The sequence below is a fragment of the Urocitellus parryii genome, chromosome 7 (assembly GCF_045843805.1).
Source record: "Urocitellus parryii isolate mUroPar1 chromosome 7, mUroPar1.hap1, whole genome shotgun sequence".
NCBI classification, from domain to species: domain Eukaryota; kingdom Metazoa; phylum Chordata; class Mammalia; order Rodentia; family Sciuridae; genus Urocitellus; species Urocitellus parryii.
Window position 1 is genome coordinate 80,823,828 of NC_135537.1, and position 25,858 is coordinate 80,849,685.

At 40.0% G+C, this 25,858-nt stretch overlaps 2 protein-coding genes and 1 non-coding gene across 3 annotated transcripts in view; 1 reads left to right on the forward strand and 2 right to left on the reverse strand.

Annotated features, from left to right (window-relative positions):
- Positions 1–3,769: 3,769 nt before the first annotated feature.
- Positions 3,770–20,846, reverse strand: Mcm4 (minichromosome maintenance complex component 4). Its single transcript, XM_026395197.2, has 16 exons — positions 20,603–20,846; positions 20,116–20,268; positions 19,588–19,751; positions 19,396–19,497; positions 18,924–19,019; positions 18,391–18,486; positions 17,323–17,461; positions 15,078–15,298; positions 12,939–13,059; positions 10,237–10,496; positions 9,226–9,591; positions 8,628–8,755; positions 7,742–7,949; positions 6,479–6,707; positions 5,389–5,522; positions 3,770–3,994 (listed from the first exon to the last, which is right to left on the reverse strand). Exons 1-16 carry the CDS (start codon positions 20,670–20,672, stop codon positions 3,902–3,904), a joined length of 2,580 nt encoding a protein of 859 aa, XP_026250982.1. The 5' UTR covers positions 20,673–20,846; the 3' UTR covers positions 3,770–3,901.
- Positions 5,863–5,996, reverse strand: LOC113187429 (small nucleolar RNA SNORA71). Its single transcript, XR_003301415.1, has one exon. It is a non-coding gene; the product is annotated as a small nucleolar RNA SNORA71 (small nucleolar RNA).
- A 665-nt stretch (positions 20,847–21,511) lies between the features above and the next one.
- Prkdc (protein kinase, DNA-activated, catalytic subunit) overlaps positions 21,512–25,858 on the forward strand; it is a 169,529-nt gene continuing 165,182 nt past the window's right edge. Inside the window, exons 1-3 of the mRNA XM_077800450.1 lie at positions 21,512–21,665; positions 23,549–23,625; positions 23,719–23,811. Coding sequence (XP_077656576.1) covers positions 21,512–21,665; positions 23,549–23,625; positions 23,719–23,811 — 324 coding nt within the window. The remainder of the gene's footprint in view (positions 21,666–23,548; positions 23,626–23,718; positions 23,812–25,858) is intronic.

Genomic DNA, 25,858 nt, shown 5'->3' on the forward strand with positions numbered 1-25,858 from the left:
TTATTAAGAACATTATTGAGACAATTAGTAAAATTTGAGTGTCTGAAGATTAGGTAATACTACATTTTTGAAAAACTAAATTATTTTGGTTCTGGAGCACTTTACCAATCATCTGCATCCCAGCCCTTTTTATTTTTTGACAGGGTCCTGCTAAATTGCTGTGGCTGGCCTCAAACCTGTGATCCTCTTACCTCAGCCTCCAGAGTTGCTGGGATTATAGGAATGTATCACTGTGACTGGTAGTATTGTTTTTGATTGTTATGAAATCGTTCTGTGGTGGTGGTAATACCATTGTTCTTAGGAAATCAAGTTTGACTCCAGCTTCAGCAATTTAGTGAGACTCTGCCTTAAACAACAACAAAAAATGGACTGGGGACATAGCTCGGCAGTATGTAATGTACCTCTGGTTTTAATCCCTAGTACCAAAAAACAAAACAAAAAAGTAGATCACTTTGTCAGCAGCCTACTCTTAAATTATTTAAAATAAAAATTAGAGATATGCAAATTTGATAGAATGTTATTATTTAAATTGTCTTGCTAATTTTTGACTATGTTGGAGGGAGTTGGTTCTATGCATGAAGAATGGCACATTTGTATTACATAAATGACACTGTAGTACGTGAATAAATTTATTCATGGGAATTAAGTGAAATTGTATTGTTTTAGTAAGACAAATTCACTTATTTCTGTTCACAGTAATGACAGATAATACTTACTGAACACTTAGGGTATGCCGATCTCTGTTCTAAGCATTTCACATTCTGAGTTGTGAGTTGGAATTGGAAATAGGCAGCCTCTTGCCCGAGTTCTCAGTCTTTATGCCGTCAACCACCTTGTACATTTTATGAGAAGATGTTCTTCAGCTTAAAGCAGTGCTTCTGATTTTCTGCCGATAGCTGAAGGGGTTGGTTGTGTGTGGGGGGAGCCACTCCAAATGCATGCACCTTTAAGTCCCGATGCACCAAGGGGATCTGAAAGACCACTGTAGTCTGATGCAGTAGTGCCATGACTCGTGACTGGGCTTATTCCTTGCTCAAAACAAGGCTAACAAGGTGTAGCCGTAGGAGTAGGCAGCACCCAGAGGGACTGAGCTACACTAACCTGTCCTTTTGTAATCCTACCTCTCTGTCCTTTTTGGGTTATAATGTTCCAAGGAATCTTCCCTTGTGTTCCCTGTATAAGAATAAAGAATTCCACTGGCTTTCTTTCCAAGGACTCTTAAGATCGCAGAGATCTCTGGGTTATTGAACCCAGCATTAGGCTGCCAGCAAGGATAGTTGTCAACAGGTGTACTCCATTAGGCCACCGGGCCTTCCCTCTAAGAGAGCATATTATCAGAAATTAGGGAGCAGAGGTATAATCCAAACATGCAATTGTATTCCTTCACTACATACCCTGAGATTTCACTCACTCCAAGGATGCCCTTTTATACTTTCACCCTCCCTTCACAGGAGCAAATCCTATAGAAACATATAATATGCAACTAGCTTCAGGTACTGCACTGAGGGAATATGAAACCTACAGACCAATAGACTGTAAGATGTAAAAAGGAAGTTTAATGAATTAAATAAATTGTAACTATGATATAATCTGTTAGCATCAGGACAGCCACATTAATTTCAAATAATTAAAATCCCCTTAAAATTAAGCTATATATAAACATGCAGTTGTATATACCTTCATCTTGGCATGTAATTGTAAAGTTTAGAAAAATATTGCTAATATATAAACTTTAGGGGGAAAACATCTCAGTACGTTTCCTTTCACAGGCAGTTGAAGGCAGAATTTCAAATGAAAAAATTAATCAGGATGCAGTTTAGGGGAAATGTCAAAAGCTACTTCTTCCCATGGCCATGGGACATGTTTTCCTATCACCTTTAGGTGGCTTGGTCCACAAAAGCCTATGTGTAACTTCCCTGATAATGGTATGTGCTGTTCAGTTTGACAATCATAAATGAAAAGATGGTTCAAAAACCAGGTATTTTTCATTAAATGGAGCTGTGAATAGTACATTTTTAGCCTGAAGCACATGTGGTTATGAGAACAGTGGACCGATTCCAACTCCTCCACCTACTGGCGCATTTTTAGAATACCTACTATGTGACAGGCACAGGTAACCTTCTCTACAGTATCTTGGAAGCCTAAGCTGTGTGTCCAAGAAGCATGGGGTAGAGTTAAAACATGAGCTAGATCCACCCATGGTATGTCAAGTTCAGTCCTGAAGTCAGAAGATTAAGCTGCGTTCATCCCAGCTTCATCTGCTGCTTTGGGACTCCTTGCTCCTCTGTGAAAGGTCTGATTCTGTAGAGAAGCTGTGTGACATATGGAAGCACCTCCTACATAGGTGCCCATAGAGGAAAACACACTAATCAATAGGTGGGCAGTTATCCATGACCCTTGGTGACAACCCAATATAACAATTGCCTCCTTCAAAATGTCACTCCAAAGCCAGGCACAGTGGTGCACGCCTATAATCCCAGCTGCTCGGGAGGCTGAGGCAGAGGATCTCATGAGTTCAAAGTCAACCTCAGCAAAAGCAAGGCACGGAGAACCTCTCTAAGGCCTCACATAGTTTCAGGGATCATTTATTATACTAGTAGTTTTTTTGGGGAGAGGTACTGGGGATTTAACTCAGAGGCACTTGGCCATATCCCAGCCCTATTTTGTATTTTATTTAGAGACAGGGTCTTACTGAGTTGCTTATCACCTTGCTTTTGCTGAAGCTGGCTTTAAACTCATGATCCTGCTGCCTCAGTCTCCTGAGCCACTGGGTTTATAGGCGTGTGTCACCGCCTGGCAGTAGTAGTTTTTACATCAAGGTTTGAGGCTTAGGGTTGGGGTTGTGGCTCAGTGGTAAGAGTGCTCACCTAGTGTGGGTGAGGCACTGGGTTAGATGTTCAGCACCACATAAAAATAGTTACAGATTTGAGGCTATAATTTGGAGAATACTGATTGCTAGGGCTAATTATAATTTGAATAAAATAAAATTCATTGTATCTTGTTTTTTTTAATGATATATAAAGCACTTACCATTATGCATTCCCATGAATGTAGTGTTTAGCAAGGCTTCTTTTTCTTAATGAAAAATAATGCAAGATTATTATTTATTAATATTTTAATATTTAACAATATTAATTATTCATTAATAATGCCAGTATTATTTCTTCTATCATTTATTTAGAAAAATACTAGGATAAAGCCAAAGTCAACCTGGAATCTGATCATTTGCAACCACACATTCCTGATAAAACAGCAGCCATGAAGAAAAGTTTCTAAAAAGTATCACACTTGAGTGCTATTAAAAAAGAAGGCTCTAGCCCTTCATCACTTCACACTGAATAATAAGCTCTGTCTTCAAGAATCTCTTATTACAAAATCCTTAAAGGTACTGTGGCCTAGGGGTAGAGCACTAGGACATGTGGCCCTAGGTTCAATCCCCAGCACAGGAAAAAAATCCTTAGGCCCACAAATGTCCACCATTAGTTTTCACACAAAACCCACAATTCAAATTGCCACCTTCAAAGGATGACATGTTGTTCTCTATGTACAGACGAAAAGCCCCACTGCTAATGAAATGGCACATAATCTCTACATTTATAAATTGCCATATTATTTTTACTTAAAATGTTAAAAGAATGTGGGCGTGAGGGTATAGATCAATTGATAGTGTGCTTGTCTTGCAAGTACAAGGCCCTGGGTTCAATCCCCAGCAGGAAAAAAAAAAAAAAAAAAAAAAAGAAAATATACACTAACAAAATTGAACCCAGGTTAGAATATTTTATGTAGCCAAATAATGCCTCTCAGAATCTATTTATACTGATGGCAGGTGACTGGTCTACAGGTTGCACATGCATACAAATAGGTCCAACTAGGAGCACGCAAGAGCACAGCTCAGGGAGCATTAGAGCAAGCGAACAGTTTTCCCAGTCACTGTCAAGAAGTCGTCATCAGCCAAGGCACGCAGCGCTTCTTCAAACATATCTTTGGTAATCGCCTTTGGGAAAGAGGAGAAAAATAAATAAATCACATCCCAAATCCCATCAACCTTCGGAGACATATTAGTTTTTCTATTCATTTCTGTTTTTGGTGGTAGCACATATTTCTTATGTTCTGTATCAGGGATAGCAAACATTTCCTTAAAGGGCTAGGTTTGGGATTCCTTCTGTCTTTGTTGTCACTACCCAGTTCTGCCTTCCTGGTGCCAATATAGCCAGGGGCAATAAGCAAAGGCGTGTTTATAAAAACAAAAACATCAAAAAGAAGACAGGGAGGGCTGGGGCTATAGCTCAGTGGTAAAGTGCTTGCTTTGCCTTTGTGAGGCACTGGGTTCGATCCTCAACACCACATACAAATAAATATATTGTGTGTCAATCTACAACACACACACACACACACACACACACACACACACACACACACAAACAAAACAAACAAACAAACAAAAAACCCAGATAAACAAAAATAGCCAGGACTGCATTTGACCCAGGTAGTTCTTTCATTTTTTTTTGGTAACAGGAACCAAACCCCAGGGTGCTTAACAAGCGAGGCACTTCCCCAGCCCTTTTCATTTTTAAATTTTGAGACAGGTTTTAAGTTGCTTAGGGCCTTGATAAATTGCTTAAGCTGGCTTTGAACTTCCAATCCTTCTGCCTCAGTCTCTGCTAGGATCACAGGTGTGCGCTGCCCAGTCCATGTAGTTCTTTTTACTGAAGAATTCAACCTTTCCCTCCTTTTATTGGTACTGGGGATTGAACCCTTGGGTACATTACCACTGAGTTACATCCTCAACCTTTTTATTTTTTGAGATAGGATCTTTTAAAGTTACTTAGTGCCTCACTAGGTTGCTGAAACTGGCCTCAAACTCAATTCTTCTGCCCAACCTCCCTTGTTGCTGAATAACACCGCACCTGACTTACAATTCAACTTTAATTATTTGCAAAAGGCACCCAAACATTTCATCCTTAAAGCAAATTTATACACATAAAAATACTATGAAAGGGCATAACAAACTTTTTTGTTTTTTGGTACTGGGGATTGAACCCATGGGTGCTTAACCACTGAGCCACATCCCAAGCCCGTTTATTTTTTATTTTGAGACAGGGTCTCACCAAGTTGGTCAGGACCTCACTAAGTTGCTGAGGTTGGCTTTGAACTCATGATTCTCTTGTCTCAGCCTCCCGAGCTCCTGGGATTACAGGTGTGTGCCACTATGCCCAGTGGGTATAACAGAACTTTAATTCTGATTAATCTTGATTATGGGTTTATGGATCATCTTACCTCTTCATTCTCATCTACATTTATTACTTAATAAATAAAGAAGGGGGGAAACTCTAAAAGCAATATTAAGAGGAAAACTCTACTAAACAAAAAATACATATTAAAACTTACTATGTCAGATTGTCCTCGAATATCTTCAAAAAGTTGCTGATATTTTAGAGCTGGGGTTTTGCCCTTTGATAAAATAAGTTTTTTCAATGCTTCAGCTAATTCTTCTTTCCGTTTACGAGAAGTGGCACTCATTCCTAATTTAAAAAAGAAAATAATATTTCTGCAATTAGGAATTAAAATGTTTCAAATTCCTATAAACATTCCTTTAGTAGCATCACCAAGAAAGGTAAGGAGACTGTGGCCTACAATTCAAAAACATAAATTTTGAACTCTGTTTTTTTTTTTTTTTTAAAAGATGAGAAATGACCTCTATTGTGATTGCAAAATCAGCCTATGAACAAAGTCCCCCAGGGCAGAGCCCTGCTTTGACTCCCTTTCTGTAAGTCCCCTGTGCCCACACCATGCTAGAAGGTGCACTGCAGGGGCCTCAGCACCAGGTATCAGGAGGTAAGAAAGATAGTGAGACACAATATATGTGCAAAAGCTCCAGAGTTTGAAAGGGACAAAAGTAGACCCTCCAAACACGGGGAAACGCTTTCAGCAATTCCTCTCCCTGTACTATCAATGACCAGGGCACGGGTAGCCCATGATCACTTTTGAATACAGGGGCTGTTCTTTTAAACTTTGTATATGTCAGTAGCTGCTACTTTATACTGAAAGACAGTCTATGTAATCTGTATAGTAAACACAGCCATAAATTGAGAGATGAACTGCTTTTTTAAAAAACTAGGTCATGCTGCCCAGCTCCAACTCCTGGGCTTAAGTGATCATCCTGTCTCAGCCTCCTTGTAGTTGGGACTACAGGTATGTGCAACTATGCCTGGCTCTGCTTCTTTTAAATGGGTTATCACAGGTAGAAACAGCAAAGGAGATAGACTCCCCTTAAAATTGTAGACAAAATTTTTTTGTCTTAGTTTTATCAGAAGATGGGAGGTGGTGGCGGCAACTTTGATCAGTCTCAAAGGGGCCCTAATCCCAAAATGGTTGAGAACAACTGCTTCAATCATTTAACAGTTGCTTACACCTAGAATGACAACCACTTATATTTAAATAATTTCCAAGTATTTTTTGTTCAAAGCAAGTAACAAACCTGTAGTAAGAATAGATATGTCCACAATGCCAGTCCGGGGGTCAGTTGCAGATTGTTTTAGAGCTTCCCGGTGGAGACGTTTTGCCTCTTCTACATCAATTGCTTCAACTTTGCTTGAAAATCGTACTTTAGCATGGGCTTCTGCTAAGCGAATCAATGACTCCAGCTGTCGAGGGTATGCAGAAACCATGCCTCGGCTACTACCAATCTTCCTCATGTCTACGTAAGCCTAGTGAAAGCAGAAAAAACAAAAGCAAAACCTCTTGCTCATAAGAAAATTTTGTGGCTGAATTTTGAAGTTAGGGGACCATTAAATAAACTGAAATCCTGCTTGACTGTCTTGTAGAGGTAATAGAGGGAAATCACAAGTCAAATCTAGTTTCTGGCCTTGGAGTTCATCAAGTGGTGGAGACTGACACATAGAACATGGGAGTTCTGGAGGAAGACCATAACAACACCTTGCAGCGATGGTGAGAAATATTCTGACTGGGGCCAGGCAGAAGTTCAAAAGCAGCTTTAGCAACTTAGCGAGACCCTGTCTCTAAATAAAATATAAAAAAAGGGCTGGGGGGATTTGGCTTAGTGGTTAGGTGCTCTGGGGTTCAATCCTCGGTACCACAAAAAAACAAAAACAAAACAACAACAAAAACCCCCAAATATACCAACTGGGAAAGATTCTTGAAGAAGGTAATATCTGATGTACCTTTGAAGAACAGAGAATTGCATTATGTGGCAGAGAAGGGGACATGGCTCATGGGGTGAGAAGTAGGTATGATTAGAGCAGATGAGGAATCTGACAAAAGCACTTGAATACTGATTTTGATGTATACCTAGCAAGGATCTGTGTGATAAGGCACAGAAAGGATCAGTGGGATAATATTACAAAGATTAAGTTGTATTAATTTCATATGACATAAATTATGAACAAACCTCAAAAATTTGATTCAGATGGAAAATTGTAACGTTCACTTAGCATTTTTGGTAGCTCATCAAGGATGGAAAGCCCATCAAGGTACCAAGAACCTTGATATTAGAATACCTGAATAACTTAGAATGTGTCAGTGTACTGTGTCCTTGTACAAGGATACTGAAAAGTGAAGGTAACATACCTCTTTAGCACTCATTTTAATTCATTCAGACAAGAGAATGGAGTTTAAAGAAACTAGATTACTTGTCTAAAGTTATTAAGTGGCATTGCCTGTATCTGAACATAGGTCTTCTGATCATAAATTCACTGGGCTTACAAATACTCTATCAGGTTACCTCAATGAGAGCCTGGCTAGCCTCCTCACTCAGCCGGGGCATGATAGTGCTGTGAGCATACGCAATGTAGTCCTTTAGCACTGCCATGTCCAAGAATTCCTCCTCTGCTTGCTCCTCGCTCTGGTAGTACAATGCAACCAGGTGGTGAGCCAGACGCCTGTCATATGCCTCATCCTGAGGGTCCAGCATGAGGAAGATCAGATCAAACCTGAGGAACAGTAGGAAATAAACACTGTCTTTCTGTATGGGAGAAAACATATCTACAAACAGAATTTAATGGTTACTTGAGCCACTGCAGACTGTGTAGTGAACAAGCACCCAGTGAGGGCCATCACAGGAAAAAATAGCTTTCCATCCTTGAAAGAGCCCATGGGTCAAACCTATGCAGTTTCATCCTTAGGTCTGTCCAGGTAATGGCCAAGTCATTGAAGTAAGACTTCCCTTAGGAAAATGTTACTACAATTCTGAAGATCTAAAGATTCAAAGGAAAATACCTTTGATTGTTTTCAGACACAGGAAAACAAAACAAAACACTATTTGGTTAGAAAAAGTAATTAAGATCTAAAATCCATATATATCCACATTTGGAGAGTAAGACTAAGAAAAAGTATGGCTCATATGATAGCTTTAATAAATCTCACTCTTTAAAACCCTTTCTAAACTGGGCGAGGTGGTGCACACCTATAATCCCAGCGGCTCAGGAGTCTGAGACAGGAGGATTGCTAGCCTTAGCAAAAGAGGAAGGTGCTAAAGCAACTCAGTGAGACCCTGTCTCTAAATAAAATACAAAATGGGGTTGGGATGTGGCTCAGTAGTCAAGTGCCCCTAAGTTTAATCCCCAGCACACCCTTACTCCCGGGGAGGGGGGGGGGGGAAGTTTCAATACCTTGACAATAACGTATGGGGTAGCTGGATGTTCTCAATGGTTGTTTTTTTAGGATTCCATTGAGATTCAATGGGGTTTGCAGCTGCCAGGATAGAAGTTCGTGCATTGAGCTGACAGATGATCCCAGCCTATAAGAAAAAACTGTACAGTTAGAAGCCTCACCCTGATGCTGGCAGCAGGAAAGAGTAGTCTCTGCTCAGAATCCTGCTAAACTTCATTCACTCTAAATTTCTGCTACCCAAGGGCCTTGTTACCTTTATTGACTTCCATAGTTACATGTGGAAATGTCCCATTCTTCATGCCTCATTTTAGATGAATGTGTGCCTCAGTCACATTTTTTTCTCAGTAAAACAAAAAAATGCCCCCCACCCTTGCATGAACTTAAACACAAACGTTGGTGCTATGAATAACACATTAGTGGGTGGTACAGCAAAAATGATTAAAGAGGTTACTCTGTAGAAGACACCCATAGATTTAGCTGATATGAAAAATATCAGTTTCCTCAAGTTAGAACCAGGGCAGTGCTGAATAGCTCTACAGATGCTTTGATTCTAGCGACCCATACATTTACACAGTACACAGTGAGACCATGGCTTACCTTGGCAATGGAGAGAGTCTGCTGCTCCATGACTTCATGCAGCACTGATCTTGTATTTTCACTCATCTTGTCAAACTCATCAATACAGCAGATGCCATTGTCACTCAAGACAAGGGCACCTGTCTGCAGGACCAGCTGCCTGGTCTCAGGGTCCTTCATCACATATGCAGTGAGGCCAACTGCACTGGAGCCCTTCCCAGATGTGTACTGGCCTCTGGGGACCAAGTTATACACATACTGTAGCAATTGCGACTTGCTGGTACCAGGGTCACCACACAGCAGAATATTGATCTCAGCACGAAATTTGCCTCTTCCTGTGTGACTAAAATCCTTCCTTGTTCCACCAAATAGCTGAAGCAAGATTCCCTAAAAATCAAAACCAAAAAAACCCCAAACAAATAACACATAATGAATGATGAATGTTCATTTACTGCAGAATAACAGAATTAGCTTAAATTTTAGAGGTACTTATCTATTTTTAATTGAAGGTATTAACAAAAAAAGCAAATGAAAGTGCTTTGATTACTTTAAACTATCACTCATATTACAAAACAATAACAGATCAAGTGCATCAATTATTTACCCACTTTCTGAAAAATTTAAATCATGCCAGAACACTACTCACATAAATCTCTATTCTGACCCCATGTGGCCTGATATGTTTAGACACACGAATGAGTTCAGTGCATGGATGAGTAAATAGACAATAATTCTATGATTCCCAACCAATGATTAAGACAACACACCAACACCCTGCTCTATCAAGCAGTAACTATTATCCTCAAGAGGATGGCAGTAACATGGAAGATGAGTGTTTATACTGGATTTCAAAGAACTGTAGATTCCAACTCTGAGTTATAAATCCTTTGTTACCTTTTTAATATTTATTTATTTATTTTTAGGTGTAGATGGACACAACACAATGCCTTTATTTTTATGTGGTGCTGAGGATCGAACCCAGGTCCCGCCCATGCTAGGCTCTCCTGCTCTACACAATCCCAGCCCTATTACCTTTTTTATATCTTCATGTTCATAAATGCTGGGAGCCAAGGCTGAAGCAAGTCTCTCATAAATGTCTGGTTTCCTAGAAAGTTCCTTAAGCAATTCCACACGTTTCTCTGAAAAAAGTTTCTGTTCTGCTTCTTCATCAAGACCATGCAAGCGCTTTGCATCCGTCTTCCGATAATGGATGACATCAATGTGGGTTTTGTAGACAGACTTCACATTACTCACTCTTGGATTAACTCGAATAGGCACTGCTCGATAGATGCCTGAAAATTACAACCAGGAGACACTTTTACCCTCAGGCTTGTTCTTCTGAAGGGCTAAGTAGGTAGCAATGGCCAAGGTGAGATGCTCCATGCTGAGCTCCTAAGACATAACCTCAGTGGGCCTCCTGGGCTGAGGACTTGGGCCTATACTATTAAGCTCCTGTCCTTTTTTGATCAAGTCGGGTAATGGCAATAGGAAAAGGCCACGCTGGGAAGAACATAGGTTTCTGAGGATGGTGGACCTAAAATCATATTCATCTGTTTTCCCAATAGCTATGACCTTGGGTATCTATCTAGATATAACTGCATGGCATACAATCATTCTGGGGATGAAATGACATTACACTGCTTCCAGCACAAGGCCTGGCTCATGATTATGTTCAATATATAGTACTTGTATTTCCATAGGCTCAGTGCACAAGACCTGCTAACAATTTTGACAGGAACATATGCTGAAATCCCATACCAAAAACTTGGAAAGAAAGAAAATTCTAAAAGCTCAAACTAGAAAGTAAGTTTCAAGACAGACTACTGGGTCAAAGGTGAAAGAAAAAGGACTATTTTTGGTTAGTAATCAAAGGTGTTTCTGAGTATTTTCCTGAGAATACAATTCAAGGGCTGGGAATGTAGATCAGGACTAAAGCATTTGCCTCGCCTGTGCAAGGTTCTAGCTGCAGCACTGCAAAAAACAAAAATCCCAAAAAAATAAAGAATATAATTGAGAAATTACAAAACAATAACACATCAAGCGCACCAATTATGTACCCACTTTCTCAAAAAAGGAATGTTTCCCAAAGCGATATGTCTGATGCTTACCTTCTTTGGATTTCAAACTAGAAGCCTTAAGCTCCAAGTTGATTCCATTTCTGGCTACTTTTTGAGGATAAAGTCTGATATTTGTCTTTCTTATAACAATTGTCCTTTATGTACTTAATAGGCCAATGCAATTCTCATTTAAATATAAAAAGTAGTTTAAACATAATATTCTTAAAATACACACTAGATGGTTGTTCACACCAAGATGGGTGAGTATTATTATGTTGGTGACATTTGAATTGGCTTGGTTATCTTCCTATAGGCATTTGTTGTGATTACCCTAATTCCTTCACATGTATCATCACATTGATCCACATATTGGATTAAACACTTTATCAAAGGTTTCAGAGAAGTAGGATGACAGAATTGGGATTACATCCCTTTCTGTAATGACTACACATGCTTTTGAATTTTCACCTATTACACATATTTTTTATAACCTAAGGTTGTTAGTGATCACTGCTTAGCTTTTAAGCCAAGGAAGAAACAGGATGAGAAATCTTAATTTATTGAGAGAACAGAGAAACTGTGGGCCCCAGGCCCAGAGCCAGTGTCCCTGGACTCATTCCCCACATGAAAAACAATGTGCTAGACAATCATGAGAGACCAAGTACCTACATGCCTCCAAAATGTATGAAATACTGCTGCTCATTTGATACTAAGGAAAGTGTGCTCTTGGTAGGAGGAGACAGGATCTGGAGCCTGGAACCATAATTTACAGCGGCACAGAGTTGCATCTACCTACTTGCCTCTGTGTCAGTCTCTCAGCATGGAAATAAAAAGCACTCTGGCCAGGCACAGTGGTGCATGCCTGTAATTCTAATGTGGCTTGAGAGGCTGTCTGGAGGATCATGAGTCAGCCTCAGTAACTTAGTGAGGCCCTAAGCAACGTAATGAGACCCTGTCTCTAAATAAAAATACAAAAAAAGGGCTGGGCATGTTCCTCAGTGGTTAAACACCCCTAAGTTCAATCACTAGTACCAAAAAAAGGAGCACGGACGTGTCCTGTAGAAGGCATTAAAAAACTGTACATTTGGGAAATAAGTAGGAAATTACTTACAGCTTGAATCAGTGTGATTTCCCTGCGTTGCTGGTGCAGTTCAAATCCTATCAATATCCCAGCAGGTGTTCTCTTGTGATGCCAACACTAGCAATTTTTTTTTTTTTGGATACAGTGGATTGAACTCAGGGGGACCACTGAACCACATCCCCAGTCCTTTCTGTATTTTAGTTAGAGACAGGGTCTCACTGAGCTGCTTAGCACCTTGCTTTTGCTGAGGCTGGCTTTGAAGTCATGATCCTCCTGCCTCAGCCTCCGGAGCCACAGAGGGTATAGGTATGTGCCACTGTGCCGGACCAATACTAGCAATTTGAGACACACATACAGTATTGGGAGACTGACACAACAAGGTGCAAGTGACCACAAGGACCATATGTCCCAAAATTTGAGTACGGGAAGAACTACAGGATTTCAGTGCTGGACTATGGTACTAAGTTAAACAGATGGTGAGGTGAGTAAAGCGGGAGATACCCCCACACCCTCGAAGATCTGCATTACCCACCACTGAAAGTGGCATGAAAAGTAGGACAGACATTCTGTCATACTGGTAGAAAACTACATCTTACCTGTGACGTTCACTCTGTCCCCAGGCTGAACCTTGTCCACGAGATCATTGTGAGCAAAAAGGACGACAGTATGAGGTGTCTGCCCAGCAGGCATGTCTTCAGGGGACTCTTGAAGTTTGATCTGAAGGGTAAGCAGTGAACAGAATAAGCTTGGGAAACAAAAAAGCACCGTGGAGACAAAACCCCAGCTGTGTCTTTGTATTGCTTAGACAAATTTGATACCTAGCATCTTCTTTTTATTTGGACTGGGTTAGAGCATTTGCCTAGCACGTGTGAGGTACTGGGTTCAATACTCAGCACCACATAAAAATAAATAAAATAAAGGTACTGTATCCATCTACAACAACAAAAAAATCTGTTTACTTGCCACAGTAAGGTTGTAGTGCATTCTGTATCTCCTTGCATAAATGTTCTCTATTTCTAATTATTCCTTCTAGTAGGGGTTAAGGGTGCAATTGAGCAGTACAGCACACACACAAAAAGTTAGTGACGTATTTCCTGGGTGCAGAAGTACATGCTTTTAAGGCTCACCATTTAGGCACTTCTGCACATCCCCAGGGACTTGCCCATGTCCCTGTCTATGTCCAGTTATAAAATAGGCACCTACTGAGCACTTGCCCCATTCTGGATCCTATTGTAGGTACTGGGGACTCACAGTAAGAAGTTCCTTCTTCATGAAGTGAAGGGGACAGACAATACACAGACAAGCGAGCATGTGAGAGATCTTACAGTACCAATTGCAATGAGCAGAAACAAAACAGGGCAAGGCTATAGGTTAGGTGGTGAGAATGGTGATGCTGAGGTAAAACCAGGACCTGAGTGCTATCTGAGGATGTTGGGGGTTTTATTCTAAGTTACTGGGAACCTTTGAAGGATTCTAAGAATACCATCCTACAAGTACATGGTAGCAGGGACTCTCCCTTGGTATCTCTAGCTCTCAGTCCTGTTCAACACTCTGAATTAAACTATTTGAACAAAGAAAACTTCATAAGTCCTTTTTAAAAAATTGTTGATAGATGTTTATTTTATGTATTTATATGTAGTGCTGAGAATTGAACCCAGTGCCTCACACATGCCAGGAAAGTGCATTACCGCTAAGCCCCAGCCCCAAAGTCCTTGTTTTTGCACAACTTCCATACCACAGTGAATGACTGCTTTTCCTCCATTTATTTCTATATGAAATTTTAGAACTCCTTTTCATTGAATACTGGACATTGAATCCAGGGCTCTTTACTACTGAGCTATATTCCCAGCTCTTTTTATTTACAAGCAGTGTCAATTGGACTGGGTTAGAGCCTTTGCCTAGCTAAATTCAGCTAAATTGCTGAAGCTGACTTTGCTTGTAATCTTTCTACCTCAGTCTATAGAGTTCCTGGTATTATAGATGTGCCACATCATTCCTGGCTTTTTTCCTTTACCATCATACCCATGTTTTTTTGTGGCACCATTCACAACAGCCAAGCCATGAAATAGCCTAGATGCCTATCAATGGATAAACGGACAAAGAATACACACACACACACACACACACACACACACACACACACAGGAACATCATCCAGTCACAAAGAATGAAACCACCCTTTCAAGCAAAATAACCCAGACTCATAAATACAAGTATCATGTGTAATCTTGTCATCATTTTTTATTTTTTCCCTTCACTTTTTAGGTACTCTTTCCTGGTGAACTTACCAAATGCTTTGCCATCTCCCCCCATTATTTTATCAACTTTATGTAAGCCTAGAGAAATTCTGAGGCAGAGTTAAGAAAGTCCCCCCCCGCAACTAGCTTAGTTATCCTCTCCATGCAAGGAAAGGGTTAGGCAGAGAGAACCCGAAGCCTGTACTGAGTACATCTCCATTTCAGAATATTCATGATGAAAGAGGGCTCAAATTTCCTAAACAATAAGATCTGTGAGTAAAACTTCAGAAAATTTCTCCATACATTAGTTACCAATGTAAAATGATGGAATTTAACCAAATAAATCCAATGTCAAATGTTTTATAAATTTGTATCTAAACTAAAACATCATATAATCTTAAGTGGTTCCATGAAAGTATCTCATGATAAACTTGAAGCAGAACAGAGGTGGAAATGTGTGTATGGGAACCCCATCCTCGGGGTAGAATGGCCACCTACCATCTGCTTGTCGGAGAAAAGAGAACGGTTGTGGATGAGAGCCATGCTGTGTGTAGTGTGGCAGTGCCCGCAAGCAGAGGGCTCGGCAATACGGCCACGGTCCATTTCCACCCGGGTCGTGTGGGCACATACTTGGCACTGGAAGAAGGCCTCCTGCATCTCAGGGATCAGCTGGGATGTCCTGATGACCATGCCACTGATGGTGATAAGCTGATCAATGTCTGTAAGAGGAGAGAGGCTGGTTTGTCAATCAGCCACTGCCCATGGCCCAGCCAGGCCTGGACCTGCCACCAAGCAGCAGAATCTTACTGATGTGCAAAGGTGCTGGGGACAGATGGGGTCAGAGTAGGCTAGGTACCTTTAAGACTGGCCTAGGATGCCCTCCCTGTGTCTAGTTTACTTTCCTCTCAACCTTAGTCCACTCTATCTCCTTCTTCCTCTGTCTAGTAGACATTCCATCCCCTCCATTATCCTTGATGGATTAGAAACGTGATGCTTTTGCGTATTTTGTCCCATGGTCTCTTATCTCACTCAAGATGCCCCCTGACGTCCTGTGGTCTCACATGAAAAGTGTGTGCTCTATAGTCAGATGACCTGGACTGAGTATGTACAACTTTGGGAGACACCTGAAGCAGCCATCATTGTCAACACGAGAGTCTCTTTTACAGTTTCATTTTTCACCCTTGCTCAAGCTTCCTGTTTGAATCTTTCCAACAGACCAATTTAATCCCTCTGTTGGTCATTCAACCCCACTCCCACTGGTGGTTCACATGAGTTTCACTCCTCTGGGTAGTAAACAAAATGTGGCTGTGGTCAGTCATTGCTGGTCTTGAAGACTGTCCCATCATGACAGCACTTACTGGGGATTCAAAAAGTCTTTAGTATTTGTTTGATCCAGTCTTTCCTGCAATAATGGACAAATCATCCTTGTTTCCTCACTGCTCATCTTTCTTTGCCTTTGAAAATTGATAAGCATGGGTTATAATACCTGACTTCCCACCAGACTGTCCCCTCATAAAAATGTCAGGAGACAATTTTGTAAGAGACAAAAACAAGAAACAAAACACAACGCTTTAGTAAAGCTACAAGAGACTTTGAGTTCATTGCTATATCATGTTCTCTTACTGAATTTTTTCATGTCCTCAGCACAGGATAACTTTTTTTTTTAGTTGTAAATGGACACAGTATCTTTATTTATTTATTTTATGTGGTGCTGAAGATTGATCCCAGTGCCTCACCCATGTGAGGTAAGTGTTCTATTACTGAGCCATAGCCCCCACAAGATACTCTGATGCCCCTTGATTGAGCTACTTTCAAAATCTACTCACTGAACTGCAATACACCTTGCACAACAGAACCACTCACTGTATACTTCAAGAATGGCAAACTTTTTGTCAAAAAGCATCAATGTTTCCCTATTTATGCTGGAATAAAATCTAAATTCTTCTTCAAGTTGATGTAGAAAGGTTTCTAGTATCTAGGCTTCACAGTCACACGAAACCATTGCCTCCCAAATCCCCTGCTTTGGCAACCCACATCATTTAGTATCCACACAAAGCTCTGTCTGCTTCTTTGTTTCTGTGTTTCTTCTGACCATTGTCTAGAAAAAATTTCTTTCCAAACCTAACTATCCAATTTATCATGTACCATTAACATATCCCCCAGAAAACTGGGCACTCTGCTCCTCCTCCTTGACCGAGTAATTTCCTACCCTACTCTTCTGTTATTCTGCCCCATCTTTTATTTACTGGCCAAAGTAGATTTCTTTCTTAAGCTTAAGGGTGGGGACCATGTTCTGTATTTATTTTCTACAGTGGCTAAGAAAACATCTACCTAATAACTGTAGGTTTATTATATTTGATTAGGTTTGCATTAGAGAATTGCTAGTAGCCACATCTTTTATAACAAATATTACATTAAGTATATGAATCTGCATTATTTGGTCAATTTATAATTCATTACAACCACTGTTTTTTTCTTCCTTGGTGGGGAGTACTGGGGATTGAATTCAGGGGCACTCACCCACTGAGCCATATCTCCAGCCCTAGTTTGTATTTTATTTAAAGACATGATCTGAATCGCTTAGCACCTGCCTTTAGCTGAGGCTGGCTTTGAACTTGCAATCCTCGTGTCTCAGCCTCCTGAGATTATAGGCGTACGCTACCACACCCGGCTATCACTACCACTTTTAAAGACCTTTGATAAAGTAAGACTTTGTTTGTTTTCTTGCTATCAAATACATTACCTTCTGGATTTAGGTTTCTCATGTTCTTTGTCTTCAATGCATTAAATGGTCTTACTTGAATCTGATGTTCTAAGATGGAGTCAGGGTAACGATCAAAGAAAATCTCATTGACAGCCATGTCAAAAGTAGGGATAACTTCCTGTAAAAACCAATATAAAGACTCCAAACTATGTTTCCATTCCTATCTTGGAGTTAAATTTAAGATACAAAATACTTCATGGCAGGAAAGTATAAAAGCAGAAAAACACGACATAACCCCATTACCCGACAGATTTATACATGTGATACATTCAAACCTTAGGTATACTGAGCTATTTTACCTCTGGCATATTCTCATTTGGGTTAAATGAAAGTGCCTTCTCAACTTGCTGGCATGTGTTATGCGTCTTCCATAATGTAATGATACCACATGGATTAAATTGTACTTATTTTACTCGATTTTTTTTTTTTTTTTTGGTGCTGGGGATTGAAACCATGGCCTTGTGCATGTGAGGCAAGCATTCTACCAACCGAGCTATATCCCCAGCCCTATTTTACTCCAATTTAACAAGATTCTCCAACTATAGATGAAGAATCAACTTTTGGGAGGCCAAGGAACTTGACCAAGGTTATGCAGCCAGTAAGCAGCAAAGGCTTGATTCAAAATCCAAGCCTACGTACCTATAAAGCCTGTACCTGTCAGTACAGCTGATGTTTCATTACAGGCTAGAAGCAACACACTATGGCTAATATAGTCCATTAAAAATGGCAGAAAATATATAACACATTTACAAAACATTTCAATTTAAGATAATTGGTTCATGAAGCCCAAGAAACTATTTAAGATTCATGATTATTTTGTTAGAAAAATAACCAATTCAACCCTCACATTCAACTATGAGAACTATGATAGTAATACACATGCCAATTGGAAAAACATTAAAATGTAAAAACAATGACCTTGAAAGAATGTGTTTTTTTAAAAAAAAAATGTTTTGAAGGGATCTTTTTGTTATGGAAATCTTGCTATCTAAAAACATCCCTCTAGATATTTACAGTATTTCATCAAGGTCAAAGCCAAATTCTTACCTGTGGGTAGGAGATGAGCTGTCTGTACAAATTCTTGTCAAATGATCTTATATGTTCAGAGTTTACATTTAAAAATGGCTCTCCAATAACATTAATCTGTAAGATAAAAACAAATAAGTTATACTTTGCTAATTTTATTATTATATAATGTATAACTTCTAAGTTGCTTAGGGCCTTGGTAAGTTGCTGAGGCTGCCCTTGAACTTCTGATCCTCTTGCCTCAGTCTCTCAAGTTGCTGGGATTACAGGTGTGCACCACCACAGGCAGCTATAATGCACACTTAAAAAAAAATTGTTTTAAAAATACTTATTTTTTTTTTTTATCGCAGTTGGACACAATACGTTTTTTTAAAAAATTAATTTATTTGTATGTGGTGCTGAGTATTGAACCCAGGGTCTCACACATGCTAGGCAATCACCCTATTGCTGAGCCACAACCCCAGGCCCAGAATGCACAACCTTAAAAAAAAAAAAATTACTTAGCTTTAGGTGGACACAATATGTTTTATTTTTAACAAAGGAAATTTGATTACCTCTCCAAGTCGTTGCATATACAGAGGCTCAGTAATATCTATGCCAACATTTTCTTCTTCTTTAGCCATAGGGTCAATAAACCGCTGAAGAAATCTCTTGATGTGAAGAGGAAAAATATTTAAGCTTAATGCAATAGGAAATATTACAACTATTCAGAATACAAAAAGTGATGTGTATTTCACTATGAGAAGATAAAAAAGTATTTTTTAAATGCATCAACTTATAACCTGCCCCTATGCTTTATGATTAGTTCCATTTAAATTATAAAATCTTTTTAGAGCCCTTTAAGTATGTATTTTATTTATCTTTACACTTTTTTGTAGTTTTACGTGGACAGAATGACTTTTTTTTTTTTAATGCAGTGCTAAGGATTGAACCCAGTGCCTAACATGTACTAGGCAAGTGCTCTGCCACTGAGCTACACAGCCGTAGCACCTTACTTAAATATGTATTTTAACACATACAACTCACCTGAAAATTTTCCTTGCATGTTGCCACATTTACATCTGTTCCCCAGATGACAAGTTTTTGGCCCAGGGACTGCTCACTTGCCACTACATCCTCTGCTGCTGCCTACAAAGAAAAGTATTACAGAGCCATACCAATGGAATTATCCATTTTTGTTCCCAAGACAGTGCTATCAGGAGACTGCTGTGTACTCACCCCATCAGATTGCAGATCCACCTGAAGACCTTTCCGTGCAGAGCCCAGGTCAGGTCTCTGCCTCACAGGTGTACCCCTAACCCCACTCCTTGGGGTTCCTTCCACCCGAGAGCTAGGAGTGCCATAGGTCAGTGGTGAGCTAACATCAAAGTCCAGAGGAATAGCTACGAAGATAAACGCAGAAGTTTACAACAGAATTCTAGTAGTACAACAAACCTGAAACTACAAGCATGTCTGCTCTGCCTTCAAAACACAACATGAACTGAGTATCTATTGATTCGTTTGGTGATTGAAGTTTTGAGGACCACTAAAGGTGCTAACTTAAAAAGGCAAAAGAATAGCTGCTTTCTTTGCTCACTAAGCCCTAACATGTACCAGCTCTTCTTCGTTCTCCAGCTCTTTTAATGAAGAACAAATTAGCTTATGCACAGAGGGAATGCTTAGGCATTAAGAACTACTGCCATCAAATAACCAACCTGACCCTTTGTACTATCAATCCCAGTATAACCTAGATCTTCAGAAACTCACTTGAAGAATGCATCTGAGGAGGACTGGAAAACAATGCATCCTGCGCTGCAGGGCTCTGCAGGTCTGCTCCGGGCGAGGTGGGCATGGGCTGCAGCTCACCGGTGGAGGTGGAATCCTCGCCTCTCCGTCTCTGAGAGGGAGATGACCTGGCTTCTTCATGTAAAACAACAAACACGGCTCTCAACTATCATGTTTGGTCTTCCAGGATTTGCCTCTTGATAGGATTCGATTCATTACTTTAACACAAGTGACGGCAAGTGGGAACGGACATGCTTAACCAATAGAAACGAAGAACCCAACCCGCTAATGTCGAGTCGAGCGCCCCCCACCGTCGGCATCTTCGCATCGACGCGGCAGGGCCCGCGGCGCCGGGCTCTCCCGCCAAAGGGAAGTCGCAGAGCGGAAGGCGTGGGGGCCGACGGGAATCCGTATGGACTAGTGCCCGAGTTGTGTGTGTGTGTGTGTGGGGGGGGGACGCGAAACTTACCGGTATGCGCGGGGGTGGCCCGTCCGCGCCGGCTGCTGCGGCGGCTCGGGGTAGATGCTGGAGACGACATGGTGCCAGGATACCTGCACGACAAGGACAGGCTCGCGTCGCAGACGCCCCCACCGGGATCTGAGCGGAGTCCTCCCTGTAGTCCCGAGATTACCAGGGAAGGGCTGCCTCCGGCAGACACCTAAGAGGTCAAGTTCTACCTGGAGAGTTGCTCTTCTCGACAGCACGAGCAGGGCCAAGGGTTCCCGCCGGCAGCACGATCGACGCCGCCCTCGGCGGCCTCACCAATCACAGAAGCGCTCCCAAGTGGTTCCGCCTCTGGAGGGTACCACTGCGCAACTATAGGGGGGACTGAACGGCCTTTTTGGGCGCCCCAGCCGAAAGCTGACTTAGGACCTGCTTGGCTCTACCCGCAGTGCAGATGGTTTGACCTGCTGCATGACCGCATTTTCGCGGGAAATCTGGAACGTCCTACAAAACCAAGTTTCGGAGGGGTGTTCTCCACTATAATGTTAAGAGCTTTTTAATTTTAGTTTTTAATTTTAATTTTAGAGACATTCCAAATGCATTTCTTTTTTTTTAAATCGAGGAACAAACTTCATCTTTGACTAAGGACCCTATATGGTGTTTTTACTTTGGTCAAACCGTTGAATTCCTGTTTTTCCGTAAATTTGGATGTATACCTGCTAAGTGTATTATATGTTATGCATTCATAATCTGCCGGCGCGCTAATTTAGGTCTAAACGAGAAGTTTCTACCCGGAGGACCCTCCGGAGAGAGTCGCGTGGAAGGACCCCGCCTCTGTTGCCCCGCCCCTAGTCTGAAGTCGTGCTCCTGCGCCGCCGCGCGGCCGCCGGGCCCGGGCAAAGTGCGCGCCTGCGCAGCGTTAGCGTCCTCGTCATGGCGGATTCCGGGGCACTTTTGCAGGGATACCTGCTTCGGCTGCAGGAGTCCTTATCCACTGCGGACCGCTACAATGCTGCGTCTGCCAGTTATCAGCTGATCCGCGGCCTGGGGCAAGAGTGCGTCCTGAGTACCAGCCCTTCGGTCGTGGGTGCGTACAGTTCCGGGCACGGCTTTCAGAGTAGGGTTGGAGCTAGACAGCCCAGTTCTCTCCCCATGGGTTTAGTTAACACTACTGTGAAGTCTCCCTAACTTCTGTGAATGTGTATGAAAAGCTGTTTGCCCTATATCTTTCCCCCCTAGCACCAGAAGAAAAGTATTTTAAAACTTAAGTTGGTGAAAATGACTCTAAATTTGTCAATCATTGCTACAGCTAGTGGGTGGAGAGGACAAGAGAAAATATTTCCCTTTGCCTGGTCTCACCTAAACCCATCAGTACCTTTCCAAACTCTCATATTTACTGTCCCGCTTTTACGAAGACTTGCAGAAATATAATTTAAAAGTCATTTAAAAAAAAAAACTTTTGTCAATGCTTGGACGAGAATGATATTTTTCCTTTGCAGTAAAAAAGTGCTTCTTTTCAGCATTTTTCAATTTAAATATGCCGTTGCATGAAAACTTATGTATTCTTGTTTTCTTTTTTTCCCCATTTTAAATTGGTGCGTTATAATTGTAGATTATGGTGAAATTCCTAGTTACCTATTTGTACATGCACTCGGTATAACAATGTAATTTGGCCAAAATTGTATTCCTATTTTAAAACACAAGTATGTAGACCTCATCTGCATGGTGTGTCCTAATAAGAGCTAGATGAGATCTTTCTAAGAGGTCAGTACTGAGTACAGTGTAAAAATTAAACCACTCTTTAAACAGGATACTATGTTGTGTCTGTGTATAGTTAAAGATATATTAGTAATGGGGAAATATAAAAAAACTAATGACTTTATGTAATTTTTTTTTAAAGAGAGAGGAGAGAGAGAATTTTTTAAAAAAATATTTATTTTTTAGATTTTTGGCAGACACAACATCTTTGTATGTGATGCTGAGGATCCAAGCGGGCTGCATGCATGCCAGGCCAGCCCACTACCACTTGAGCCACATCCCCAGCCCAATGTAATTGCTTTTTATAGTCAGGTTTTCAAAGTTAGAATTCATGTTTGTTTAGTAACTTATGTCTAAAGTGATTTCTAGTTTACTGTAAATATGCAATATATATATATATCCTTTCACTTGAGAAATTTTAGAGGAGTATAGCAAATACCACATTCTTAGTGACTTAAAGTGACATTCATTTGTTAATCTTATATAGTGAGAAGCCTGATATAGTCAATCATTAAGTTAGAAAGAGCCAAGGTATCAAGGCTAATTTCCTTTCTGAAGGCTTTCGGTGAGAATCCTTTCAGGTTGTAGAATGAGGTCCTTGTTTCTTTGCTGATGTTCTTTGCTTCTAGAAGGGGCCCAGTGTCCTTAGATTGTAGCCCCTTTGTCCATCTTGAAAATCAGCAACCGTTTGTCAGCTACTTCTCAGGAGAGGTTTGATATGTCTTGTGTTTTCCTGTCTTTTCATCTTCGTGCTCTACTCTTCCTCCCACTGTTTTTTGTTTTTCCTCTTATCTATCTATTCATCTTTTTTGTGTGTGTGTGTGATGCCACATTCTCATCTCTCCCCTACTTTTAAGGGCCCATGTGACTATGTTGGTCTTAGTGAATAATCTGGGGCAGTATCCCTATTCTAAAATCAGCTGAACGGCAGCCTTCATTTTATCTGCAGTCTGATTTCCTTTACCGTGTAAAGTTAATATTCAGAGATGTGACACCACAGATTAGGGTATGGGCATCTTGGAGGTGTGTTTGTTCCCCTACTGCATCCCTATGGAACATCATTCAGAATTTTCTCCTTTCTTTGTTCTAATATAGCAGCCTTAGGTTAGTGTTTTCTTATTTAAAAGTCCTCCTTGGAAACCTTGCAGCCTTTTTAGGGTGATTTATGAAATGCTTGGCAACTCTTAACTTATTGTTTGTTTGTTTGTCCAGCATTACAGACTTCCTTAGTTTTTTCCAGAGATTTTGGTTTGCTTGTATTTGTTCGGAAATCACTTAACATTGATGAAGTAAGTGAAAAATTTTAATTTTGCTTTTTTTGTTTTTGTTGAAGTGACTCTTATTCTTAACCATATTTACAATATTTATTTCTTTTATTATAGTTTCGTGATTGTAGAGAAGAAGCCCTAAAATTTTTATATGTTTTCTTAGAAAAGATTGGTCAGAAGATTATGCCTTATGCTTTAGATATTAAGGTAAGGAGGAAAAAACATACCTTAGTACATGTCAATATCTATTTTAACTTATGATGTAAGGAATCTAGGTTTTTATTTTGTTTATGCCTTTCTTATCGGGGAGTATACTTAATTTTGCTTGATTAATCAAGTTGAAATGAAGTGGGCTTTTCATTGTTTTAGAATTAATAAGCTAAGACCCTTGTCAGAAAAACTACTTTGATAATTTTTTTTTGGTACTGATCTTAATCATTTTTTGCACCTGGGATAATTTGGATTTTTAAAACTGTGGGAAAATTCCAGAACACTTTAATGGATAATTCTAAAAAGAGTCTGCTTGCTGGGTAGAATCCATACTTCCTGTACTTCATGTGTTTTCTTTTTAATTTCTTTTTTTTTAGTCGTAGATGGACACGGTAACTTTATTTTGTTTATTTAATTTGTTTATGTGGTGCTGAGAATCGAACCCAGTGCCTCACACATACTAGGCAAGCACTCTACCACTGAGCCACAACCTCAGCCCAATTCATGTGTTTTCTTTGACAAGAGTTTCATCTGAAAAGTTTGGCTCTTTCATGCCTCTCATTCTTCTCAAACATGCCTTTGCCAGGTGTCCTTATAATTTATTTATTTATTTATTTATTTAATTATTTTTAAGAGAGAGAGAGAGAGAGAGAATTTTTTAATGTTTATTTTTTTGGTTTTTGGCGGACACAACATCTTTTTTTTGTATGTGGTGCTGATGATCGAACCCCGGCTGCACGTGTGCCAGGCGAGCGCGCTACCGCTTGAGCCTCCTCCCCAGCCCCTCCTTATAATTTATTATGGAACTAGCAATCATAAATTAGGTCACTCTTTCTCATCTTTTCTTATACTTTCAACAATTATCTCATTTTAAGGTAAATTATTTTTGTTGGCCCTTTGGAGTTTGCTTTTAGATTTAGTGTGTTAAGAATTGAAGAAACATAGACAATAGGTGAATTGGACATCACTTTCCTATGCTCATGTGTGAACATATGACCAGTGTAACTCCACATCATGTACAACTGCAAGAATGGGAGGTTAGGTCCCATGTATGTATAATATGTCAAAATAACTCTACTGTCATATATATCCAAAAAGAACAAATAAAAATTAAAAACAAAAACAAAACAATACAAAAAAATTGAAGAATTAGAAGGTATGGTTGACTCTATGTATGTGTGGGTTCCACAGCCATAGATTCACTACCTACTGATTAAAAAAAAAAAAAAAAAGACATCTGAACTGAATACGAACAGACTTTCTTGTGGTTATTCCCTGAATAGTACAATATAACAGTTATTGACAGCATTCACATTGTGTTTAATCTAGTAATGACTCAAAGTATATGGGAGGATATGCTGGGATTATATGAAAAAATATGCCATTATATGTAAAGGACTTGAGTATCACCCACAGATGCTGAATGGCAGCTATATTTTGAGAATTAAAATTGGCTAAAACATAAAATATTCATTTTACCAATTATTGGTCTTTTTAAAGTAGATTTTTTGTGTGCTTTTTAAATTCCCTTTGGATTTTTAGTCTGTCTTCGTTGGATTTTTTATTTTTTAAATGTATATGTGTGCTGGGGTTGAACCCAGGGTCTCATACATGTTAAGCATATGCTCTGTGGCTGATCTACACCTCCCAGCCTGAGGTATTAATCTCTCTAGTTTAACCAACGAGACTTAAAGTTAAGAAACTTGCCCATCTTTTGCAGCCAGCTCACCTAATGCCAGAGCACCTGTTGTTTTCATCACACTGCTTTTTCCTCTAGAGTCCCAGCCATTCTTTCAACTTTTTCTTAGTGACCTTTTTATGCTCTCTTTCTTGACATTGGATAACAAGTCCTATGGGACTTATGTGAGAAGGAATGACCTGATATTGTAAAGTCCTACTGAAGTATCTATTGACTTTGTGCTTTTAAATTGTTATTGATATCACCACAGCATATTGCATCAATGTTTTCAGTCGTTTTTAATCAAAACATTATGTACTTTGATGTTATACTTTCAAAAGTTAAATACTAAGTTTTATTATGTCA